This window comes from Lineus longissimus, chromosome 11 (assembly GCF_910592395.1).
Source record: "Lineus longissimus chromosome 11, tnLinLong1.2, whole genome shotgun sequence".
NCBI lineage: Eukaryota > Metazoa > Nemertea > Pilidiophora > Heteronemertea > Lineidae > Lineus > Lineus longissimus.
The window spans coordinates 9,910,145-9,921,267 of record NC_088318.1 but is presented as its reverse complement, the minus strand read 5'-3'; the positions used below and the strand labels follow the sequence as shown (position 1 = coordinate 9,921,267).

The 11,123-nt window shown below is 42.1% G+C and overlaps 2 protein-coding genes across 2 annotated transcripts; both read left to right on the top strand.

Moving 5' to 3' along the window:
- The first annotated feature begins 718 nt into the window (after window positions 1-718).
- On the top strand, window positions 719-3,658 carry LOC135495263 (uncharacterized). The gene is made up of 2 exons (XM_064783727.1): window positions 719-988; window positions 3,125-3,658. The coding sequence occupies exons 1-2, from the start codon at window positions 719-721 to the stop codon at window positions 3,656-3,658; spliced, it is 804 nt and encodes a 267-aa protein (XP_064639797.1).
- Window positions 3,659-4,733: 1,075 nt separating this feature from the next.
- LOC135495262 (uncharacterized) lies at window positions 4,734-5,759 on the top strand. The gene has a single exon (XM_064783726.1). The coding sequence runs from the start codon at window positions 4,734-4,736 to the stop codon at window positions 5,757-5,759; it is 1,026 nt and encodes a 341-aa protein (XP_064639796.1).
- The last annotated feature ends 5,364 nt before the right edge of the window (window positions 5,760-11,123 follow it).

The window sequence follows — 11,123 nt, the reverse complement described above, 5'->3', positions numbered from 1 at the left end:
TCTTTCTCCACGCCCCCTCCCCCTCCTGTCCGGTTGCGAGTTTTCTTCTCCTGGGCGACGTCTTTTTTGCCCTTTGCTTTCAAGTGCTCAAGGACCTTCTTCAGCTGTGTGGTACTGCACTCTGTTTCCCCTTTCTTTATTGATGGGTGCTCATTGAACTTTTTGACAATCCTATCCCACGCCTGGTTTTTTCTGCTTGTAACTTTGCTCGTATTTTCTTTCAAGTCCAGAATACTCTTTTCCTTTTGCACAAGATTCATTAGGAACTGCTTCTCTAATTCATTGAAGCTTCGTCGCGTTCGACCGTCGGAACATTTTTTAGAGGCCTTCGGCATGGCTGTGCAGATGTTCAACTCGCAGATGTCTGTGATGTTCAACTTGCAGAGGTAGCCTACTATGTATACTGTGGTAACTGGTGCCCATCACTTATCTTGTATAATGTATTAATCCTCCACTCATGTCATGATTGACAGCTTCCTTAATCTTTATCACTATACGATCACACCCTCTTTAATATTGACCAATCATGTTAATTGTTTGTAATATTATTATAACCTTTTGTCTTGTTTTATGAATTATAGTTAGTCACGTTTTTGGAACCATGGCGTTCACTTCATTCCTTGCATGAACTTATTCATTATCTTTCCATAAGATCTTACTCTTTGTGCCACCATGGCGCACATTGGTGCCGTGACCAGGATCTACTGTCGATTTTGTGATGGATAAGTTAAAGCAAAAAGTGCAGAGCCGTCGCGCTCAACTAGACAAAAAAATTGCCAAAGGAAGGGTAATTTGTGACAAACCGGAACTTTCAGATACAGAGGCAGACTTGTTAGAGGCGACAATCGAAATTGTGACCACTATACTCGAAGTGATTGAAGGAATACACGAGAAGATATTGGACAAACTGCTCGGCACCGAGGACTATGGTACTGTATTCGAAGAGTCTGATGATTATGTGATTCGAATAAACGAGGACATTAAAGAGGTTGAATAGCGCCTCCAGAAGCAAGCAACAGCGCCACCCGTAGCAGAAATAAGCACTGCTTAGTGACGTCATGGTTTCCATATACGGCATCTCATTTGCATATTTTTACAACCTTATTTACTAGTTATAAATATGCCAGTAGCACGTGTATCGTGCCGGGCGGCGCTGTCAGGTGTTTCCACTATGGGTTACATAATCGGCTACAAAGAGGCCAGTGTTCCAGTAAATGAAGTTAGCAATGATAGCGAAAGAATGTTAGTGTATGTTACGCAGTCAATAGCGATAGTGGTGAGTTGGAGAGAGGAGAAAATGGAAAATATTTCGAGTCGCCGGTGGATTCTGGGCCGGTGGAGAGCGAGGCCCCTGATCCGAACAGTACAGAAGAAATGGAGCAGCATATTATCCAAGACTTGTTTGACAACCATGACGACTCAAGATATTTGCCAGAATTGCCGGCAATGAACACGAGTGAAGAGGAGATGGGGCCATTCCAGCCAAGTGACCTAGCTGTCGTAAATATTGTCATATTTTTCAAGATGAGAGTATGTAAATGATACGCAAACGGTAAACCAATGAAAGGCCAGTATCTATTGAACCTTACAAGTAATTTGGGGGCCTTGAAACTCCTTATATTTATCAATGAAACCTTATTCCCGCCTAAGGTTTTGACCGGGCCGTCCAAAACTCCCCATTTTTTGGCGGGCCCTTCCCTTTAAAGGCCATATATCAAGGTTTGAAAACATGCTTGATACTCATGAAATATGTTGAGGGTTAAAAAAACAAGATCCCAGACATTAAAAAAATTCTAATAATAAAGTCATTATTTAGTTATTTCAATTTTCAATTTTAAACTATTTGAATTTCCCACCACACACAACTTTAGATTAGTTCCACATGTGGCCGCTAGGGATTTTTTGATGACGTAGATCAGGTCAGTCAGAACAAAGCAAGATGGCTTCCGCATACAGTTCAGAGAGTGAGAGCAGTGAATTTGAGGATGTTTTGGTCGATACAGAAGGATATTTAAACGTTGAGCCGTACATGTTCGAGCCATTAATATCACTAGATCATAATGAGAGTGATCATTCGGACGAAAGTGATTAGAATTTGTGGTTAATCAATTTGCATGGCAGACCTGCCGATATAGCAAAGAAGACATTGATAGACGGTTGCAGATGCATAACATGTATGATTTTTGAACAGACTAATGTTGCACAATATTGTTTCGCCTCGTCAGTGTTGTATCGCCAGTTATGTCATGACGCTGAACTACTATTGAAAAGTGACGGTATTATGCACAATCATCTTGACGTGACCATATAATGCCGTGCAACGTTAGATAGGCCTAGATGTCAGATGACAATAATCTGTCATTGACAGTGGCTGTCACTGACACTGACCTGTGTCGCTGTCACCTTGCTATGGCTGGAACACAAGAAGACACTATGCGGTATCACAGGCCCCAATAGGGCCTACACATTATGTATAACAACCGACCTCAGCAGCCTCGGGCATTAAATGCAATTGACATGGTTGGAACAGCTGTTTTTAACAAGTGGCATTTAATATTCAGTTGGATGCAGATATCCGGCTTCGTGTGATAATCCGTATCGATAAAGTGATCACTGCAAAGTTTGGCCGAAGGCCCAGGCTTCCAACACTCCAAACGTTTGCACTTCCGAATCCACAGCTTCCTCCTCTCTCGTTCAACTGGCTTTGGAAATTCATGAAAATGGGTCCCATCCGTCATTCGATTGTTCTTTGTGCTATCCTTGACACAATTCGGAGCCACACAATACACCATAGTGAATGAAACACATTACTTCCAGGTGTGCATAATTAATTAAGGCCCTCCTGCTTTTATGATTGCATGACATGTACAGATAACCTGATCTACATCACAACTTTTGCTGAACCCGCCGCCTGGCTCTAACAAGCCAGTTGCTAGCCTGATTAGGTAATCAAGTTGTCAAACACATAATTGGCTATATCTTCAAAATGGATGGAGCTAATTGCATTTGGTTTTCTGTATTGTATAAAGTGTTAGGTACACTTTTGAAATCGTCTTACAGCAGAAAATGGCAAAAAACCTTGATATATGGCCTTTAAGTGCTTCTTGAACGAAATCGACCACAGACGAACGTGGATACTTCACTGAGTGTTGCCTCCGGCGCAGCCGTAAGTACAACATCATTTACGTCGCATAAACCAAAAACTGTCAATTTGCCGAAATTACAACTGATCACGTTCGAAGGGGACATTCTACGATGGCAAAGCTTCATAAATTCGTTTGAAGCTGCCATTGACAAGAATTCAGCATTGGAGAATATCCAGAAGTTCCAATGTCTCCGTGCCCAGCTGAAGGGTGAGGCGGCTCTCGTTATCGAGGGGCTTCCCCTGACTAGTGACAATTACACCAACGCCATGGAGATTTTGAAGGAAAGGTATGGACAACAGCACAAGTTACGCAACGCCTACATGAAAGCCTTATGGTCTCTGCCGTCACCAACGGAGACCATTTCATCTCTACAGACCTTCCACGACAATGTCGAGACCACGACAATGTCGGGGACTGCAGGCTATCGGACGCCCAGAATCAACATACGGGGAACTCCTGATTCCCATCATTACCGAGAAACTACCCGAGGAACTTCTGAGGAATATTTCTAGGGATCACGGTTCAGACAACTGGACACTGAAGGAGTTACGTGAAGCAATTCGTAAGGAGATATCGGCCATGCGAGCAGGAAAGCGAGGTGATATAAGTTGTGTTAGTCAATCTAATTCAAGTGTGCATGATTACTCTGATTTCAGCGCCCCCAGAACCGCATCCGCCCAAGCACTTCTCACCAACGCAAGTGACGCGAAATCGCAACCTCGAAGGCCCTGTGTGTTTTGCAAGGGAAATCACCGCGCGCTTGATTGCCAAAGGGTTAAAGACCATAATACGCGCTTGGATATCGTTAAGAAAGAGCGCTTGTGTTGGAATTGTTTCAGTAGCAAACACATATCCCGCCATTGTGAGTCGCATTTTAAATGCCGCATGTGTTCCGGAAAGCATCACACTACGCTTCACCACGCTACCCTTTTCGCTAATCCGCCGACTCCATCAAAATTCGCTGATAAGCCAGCCACTAACGCGAAACCCGCCAACCAAGTCCATACAAACACCGTGGCAACACCAGATGGTGCACAGACCCTGAACTCAATCCTCCTAAAAACCGCATGTGCGAACATAAAATCCAATCTATCCTCCACTAGAACCAATATTCTATTTGATGAGGGCTCAACTAAATCCTTCGTTACGTCAGAGTTGGCCGACCAGTTACAACTTAAGCCGGATGGGGAGATATAAACCGTAAACATCGCAACCTTTGGTTCAGAACCAACCACTCAGAAAGTGAAATACGCTGCTGTGAACGTTGAAACAACAAGCGGATCTCACATTAAAGTCAACGCATTAATTGTGCCGACCATATGCGCCCCGTTGAACAACCGCGTAACTGCAGACGTTTTCAACCTCCCGCACATTCGTGGCCTAAGATTAGCGCAGCCAATCACAGTTCAGAACTCACTTAGCATTTCAGTTCTGATAGGCGCCGATTTCTACTGGCAGTTCGTTGGAAACCACGTGCTAAAAGGGGATGGCCCCACCGCTGTTTCGTCCGCTCTTGGTTACCGTTTGTCTGGACCTACGTCACGTGACACCGCAACCTTCCCAACGGAAGTGAGAAGTTTTCAAGTGATGGTTACATCACCAACGCTCGAATCCGCAAACACTGATCCTTTAACCAAATTATGGGATCTAGAAAGCATTGGCATTAGGCCTAGTGAACAAACTTGTGAAGCTTCCGATGACTTTGAAACATTTTGCGCTGAGAACATTGAAAAACGTGAGAAACAGTATTTCTCCAGACTACCATGGAAACCTGATCACCCGCACCTACCGACCAACTTCAATGTTGCCAACGCGCGCACTAGAAAATTGGTTAGGCACCTCCCACCTGATACCATCAAAATCTATGACCGCATCATAAATGAACAGGAACAACGTGGCTTCATTGAACGCGTATTGAATGATGACAACCGATTGGGTCATTATCTACCGCATCGCTGTGTAAAGAAGGATTCGCCTACCACGCCCATTCGCATAGTTTACGACTGTAGTTGTAAATCCGCAACCACACCAAGCTTGAATGATTGTTTACAAAAAGGCCCAGAACTTCTCAATGATTTGACAGGCATGATCATGCGTTTCCGCCTTCATCCCATAGCACTAAGTAGTGATATTGAGAAGGCATTTCTTCATGTTGGTCTACATGAACAAGATAGAGATTTCACTAAGTTCCTCTGGTTGCCTCATCCCGAAGAACCAGAGAGCGACTTCATCGTGTACAGGTTCTCATCTGTCCTATTCGGTTCAAACGCCAGCCCAGCCATACTAAACGCGGTCATCCGTAAACACCTAAAAGAAAATGACTCTGAAACCGCCAGAGACATTTCCACCAACATTTACGTGGACAACGTAATCAGTGGTGTTGAAAATGAACAGAATGCGCTAGACTATTTCAACTCAGCAAATCAGTTGGTAGAATCCGGTGGTTTCCATCTCAGATCATGGGCAACAAACAGCCAACTACTGAAAGAAACTGCAAAAAATGAAGGTGTGCTTGATGACAGTAGCAACGCATCACTTCTTGGTCTGAAATGGGATACCGACTTGGATACAATTGGTTTCAAACCTTGTGACATTTCATGTACAGTCTATTAAATGGATTGGGATTTATTATTTCTGGGATTCGGCATATGTCTACCAACACCAATACCGGTACTGCCCCTATCAAATGATCTGCGACCCACGGTCAAAGTGGAACAAAAGTCCATCACCACGGCTCTTACAGTCCATAAGGTCGACTCCCGGTACAAAATAAGATAAAACTCCATGACAATGGTCGTAATCACAAAGAATTTCTAGGCCCGGTGCACATTGATAGATAGCGCTAATTACCCCAGCAGTAAAATAGGCCTAGATAGTGACCCGGGTCGCTACGTAGCGCTCCGGGACAGATTGTTTGGAGATAGCATTGTCCCGGGGCGCTACGTAGCGGCCCGGGAAAGGTTGGATGGAGTTGGCGTTATACCGGGCTGGTCCGTGATATGTTGTTAGGAGGTTGCGCTATACCGGGTCACCCGGGTAGGGTCGAGTGGAGATTGTGGTATACCCGGTGTAAAAGTAACCCACGACCTACCTAGCTGGAGTCCGCCGGACTCTAACTCCTGGGAATCTAAGTCCTACGGTCCTGGACGGCTAGGAGCTGGAGTCCTAGGACTTAGGTTACTAGCAACCAATGTCCTTGGACCGTGACTCCTTAGGAATGTAGGTCCAAAATCTAGTAATCTCCGTCCTAGGTGGACTTCCATTACTAGAACAAACTAGTATTCCAAGTCCTATGCAAAACTACAGTAGATTTTCAAGGAAGATACATTACTCTACTCAAAGTGCCTGCACCTAATTTTCATTCGCAGTGAGGTGTTGCAGCTTACCGATTTTCTATGGCAATGGCTTTTACAATTTCATTCGCCTTGTACTGTACATGTATGTACATAAAGAAATCAACAAGTCCTTCTGTTTAACCAGATTCTGTATTTAATGCAAGTATTCACAAGGGTTGACATAAATACTAGTATCATACCCTGCTCTTGAATTGGGCTCTCAAATCACTCTGTTTTTAACCAGAATTGGTACATATTGTGGTATTGATAATGTGTTGACAGTGACATGAAGACTGGAACGTAGTTTATTTCCCCCTCATGCCATATCTTTGAGTTCGCCACGTTTATTGAGGATTTCAAGTGGATACCATCCTCGTTCGTTAACAAGTATCCCCCGCTCTTGGTCTTGCTCCTTATGACATACGGGCCCAGCCAAGGTAACGCAGATTTTCCCCCTTTTCGATCCGATCGTACCAAATTTTTCTTCAGGACCTTAGTTCCAACGGGGATATCCTGCAACAAAAAGAAATATGAAGTTTGAGAACAGAAGTTTGCAATACATGTAAGGTGCCACTTGCCTTAGACAATAGCTTCTTGCAACATTTCCCTTCTTCAGATCAGTGTCGTCATCTTCGCATGGTCAAATGAAGCAACATTTTCATGATCGGTCTGACCCAGGTAACGATAGGGGAATTACTATTAATAGTTGTCTCAGTAAACTGTTTAGTACTATTCTCAACAACAGGCTAGAACTTCATGTCGAAAAGGATACCATTTTAACCCCAACTCAACTAGGCTTTAAGAAAGGAGCAAGAACCTCCGATCATATCTTCACCATCCACACTCTTGTTGATAAATATATAAAAAAGAGCAAGACCCCCCTTTTTGCTTGCTTCGTTGATTTCCGCAAGGCATATGATAGTGTATGGCATAATGGTCTTTTCCTTAAATTACTTAAGTACAATATTCGTGGTAATTTCTACAATGTTATCAAGAAGATGTATCAACAGAGCTCTGCATGCGTTCGCTCAAATAGTCGTCAAAGCTCCTTTTTTAACTGTACAAATGGGGTCAAACAAGGTGACACTTTGAGCCCCCTTCTTTTTAACCTTTTCATAAATGACCTTCCTACAAACCTGTCTCAAAATATTGATGCTGAGGAACATATTCCTTGCCTAAATGGCCGTTTTATCGAACATCTTTTTTATGCAGATGATTTAATTATTCTGTCCAGAACTGCTAAGGGCCTTCACTCAATGTTAAGACAACTTGAACTTTTTTGTAATACTTGGAATTTAGAGATAAATATAAAGAAGACGAAAGTGATGAAACTATGTGGAAATGGACATGTAGGTAAAGATTCTTTCTTTTTTAAGGGTGTCTTGTTGGAGAACTGCACTTCTTATAAATATTTGGGAGTTGTATTGAGTTCTTCAGGGTCTTTTACAAATGCTAAAATAAATGCTTCTTGTAAAGCTAAGAAGGCTCTATTTAGTATACGTGCTTGCCTACGTAATACTGGGATCAACCCCAAAAGTGGATTAAATTTGTTTGACAAACTCATATCTCCCATTTGTACATATGGGGCCGAAATTTGGTCGGCCGAAGATCTTCGGAAAGGCAAGTTTCATGGAGTCTGGTCCACTGAGCAGAAGTGGTATGATTCTGTCATTGAACATGTTAATATTAGCTTTTGCAAATTTCTTCTCGGTGTAAATAAAAAGGCTGGTAATATTCCCACTATGAGCGAACTTGGGAGATTCCCTATTGGGATTGATATAATATGTAAAATCTATAATTACCACACACACCTAGATAATACCGACAATCCAGTTTTAAAAGATGCTTTTACTGAATCAAAGTTGTTACACTCCAAGGGCTTTTACTCCTGGTTCTCTTTTTATAAGGAATTGTCGAAGAAAATAAATTTTGATTTATGTAACCCAGACATCTCCTCTAAAACAATCAAGGAACATATGAAGGAGCGTTATAAATCGTTCTGGTTTGAAAAGTTCTATCAGAAGTACATTGATTTAAATGAGGGGAAATTTTGTACATATGTAGCTTTTAAAAATAGATTTTGCTACGAAAATTATCTCGATGATATTCAAAATAGGGAACACAGGTCCCATTTTACCAAATTAAGACTGAGTAATCATTGTCTTTTAATCGAGAAAGGCCGCTACTCTCGTCCTATTATCCCCAGGGATGAGAGATGGTGCCCTCACTGTTTATCATTGGGAATCAAAGAAACTGAAGATGAGACTCACTTTTTGTGTTCATGCCCTTTGCTCTCTAACCTTCGTGATAAATATTTGAACAAAACTCGAATTGGGTTAACAAATGAACTTTCAAATAGAAATCTATTATTATATCTTTTAACTGCTGAAGGCAATGTAGCTCGCCTCACCGGCAAATTCTGTTATCTAGCATTTCAGGTGAGGAAAGCTCTATAATTATTAAAAATACTGCTGCAATCATTGTAATAATGCCCACTAACTCTCTTGCACTCTTAAGTAATTTCTGTATTATTTGATTACTTTTATTACTTATTACTCTCTTTTCTTCTGACTCTCTATCTGCACTGCACTGTTTATTGTGTTTTCGTCCCATGTAAAATGTAAATTTTATACGGATTCAATAAACTTTTGTAATTTGTAATTTGTAATTTGTAATTTGAATAATACATGAATACGTTTTGTCTAACACTCACGTTTTGAGAGATCCTCCTCTTGTTGTAATGCGTTTCTTGTCGCCCCTGGGCCTTCTTGATGTTTTTAAGCACTTTCTGCCCTATAGACCTCGCATTCTAGTAACTCTCTTATTGACCTCTGCATGTTGTTCACTCCCACTTGGTCGGGGTTCGTCTGCTTCGGCGTTTCCCTCAGGTTCATCCACATCTTCAGGAAGAATGGGTTCCCTAAAATGAATAATGATTGAACTTGCGCGACACATAATAAGAGTGATTCAAGGATATTGTAACCACTTATAGCTACACACGCAGCGCTTAAAACAATATTGATAACCAGTTAGTACTTGGAAACCGGTAAGTACATGTCAGAACGAATCACTTACTTATTATCAATCTAAGCTGAATTTAAGACTTTTTTGGTGTCAAAAGTTTGGGTCAATTTTCCTTTCCTTTTAGACAACAGAAGACCAATAATTACCTGCCATACATGAGGAAAAAGGGAGAAAATCCCGTTGAGGCGTGCTTTGAGGTGTTGTACGCGAACACGACTTGAGGCAATTGGTTCTCCCAGTCATCACCTGGCTCCATCTTTAGTAGCATTGCTTCCAATGTCTGATTGAAACGTTCTGGAGAAAAAAATACAACAAATGAAGCGAAATTAATTTACGTATAAAACAGAATTAGACTAGATTGAGAAATCTGCTTAACAGCAAATTAAATGGGCCCCCGAGTATTGGATGGAGGGAGCATTGGGTTATCCTAGCGATAGTAAACTGTTGTATGGATTACATTATCCTAGCCAGAGAATGAGGGTGGAGACAGTTCTTGGTAAGTATAGTTCAGAGTGCATCACTCACTGGGTGAGGTAAAGTCTTGGGTTTGAAAGTGTTGGGGAAAGTGTTTGAGGCTTGTTTCTGTTAAAAACATTGTTGACACCATTCTCAGTTGCTGCTTTGCTGATCTTGGACAGTGTTTTATCAGTTCAGCTACTGAAGTAGGCCTAAAACACTTTCTCCAACACTTTGAAAACAGAAGACTTGATGTTACCCATTGTCTGTGTAAGGGGTGGGTCTGTAAAAAGACATGTTTGAGATGAAATTGAAATAGCATTGAGAATTAAAGATGCTTTCCCAATGCTTGACTGGTCCGGCAAGAGGCATTGCCAGGAAAACGTGACGTCATTTTGGCCATTCTTCTTACCGCACGCCCTCCCTCTCCGTAAAACTTGCAGACATGGTGTGAAGTGGGAGGGCGCACAATGGGAACCACACTGCCGCGATGTTAATAGTTTCTATTTATAGAATTCAGCGGCAGAGATTTTAATCACTGAAAAAGTAGATTAACTCGGCTAATCTCAATGGATTTTACCCAGGAATGTTTTCAAGGCGAGAGAAACATCTGATTTAAGTACTGCGCTTATTAGATTTCATGTTCATGCCGAAGATTGGCCTAAAACGTGGACGAAAAGAGTGCATTATCGAGTGTTGGAGAGGTCACGTGATTGGACGAGAAACCTGAGCGAAAACAATACTAACTCCAGCTCCCAGAGAGGGAGGAGCTGGAGTCATAAAAACGCATCTAAAGCATCGAAATATTCTGAGTTTTGAAAAATCGTTTTGCGATAGTCCATGAATCGAATTGGGTTTCTTTATAATACCTCCATCGTCCCATCGCTCGACCAACTCCTGAGAATAATGACGTCATTATGACGGGGCGGAGCTTATGCTAATGTATCAGCGTCTCGCCTCTGCGCATGTCACAGCGCATGTCAGATTGAATCGCGACTTCGGCATGTTGGGAGAAGACGATCAGACGAATCTCAGCATAAAAGCGTCAATAACATCAAAATGAGCCGAAATTTTGAAAAGTCTTTAGTGACGTCCCTTGGATGGGGGTATGCTTGGTGGGTTTGGGGTGAAAGATTTTTGGTTTGTTCGGCTGTTTCAGAGA

What these genes read in the sequence shown, in the direction of transcription:
- LOC135495263 (XM_064783727.1), top strand. Translation starts at nt 719, where the DNA reads ATGGATAAGTTAAAGCAAAAAGTGCAGAGCCGTCGCGCTCAACTAGAC. An exon ending in TAAACGAGGACATTAAAGAG is followed by an intron (nt 989 to 3,124) that starts GTTGAATAGCGC and finishes AATCGACCACAG; the next exon opens with ACGAACGTGGATACTTCACT.
- LOC135495262 (XM_064783726.1), top strand. Translation starts at nt 4,734, where the DNA reads ATGGTTACATCACCAACGCTCGAATCCGCAAACACTGATCCTTTAACC.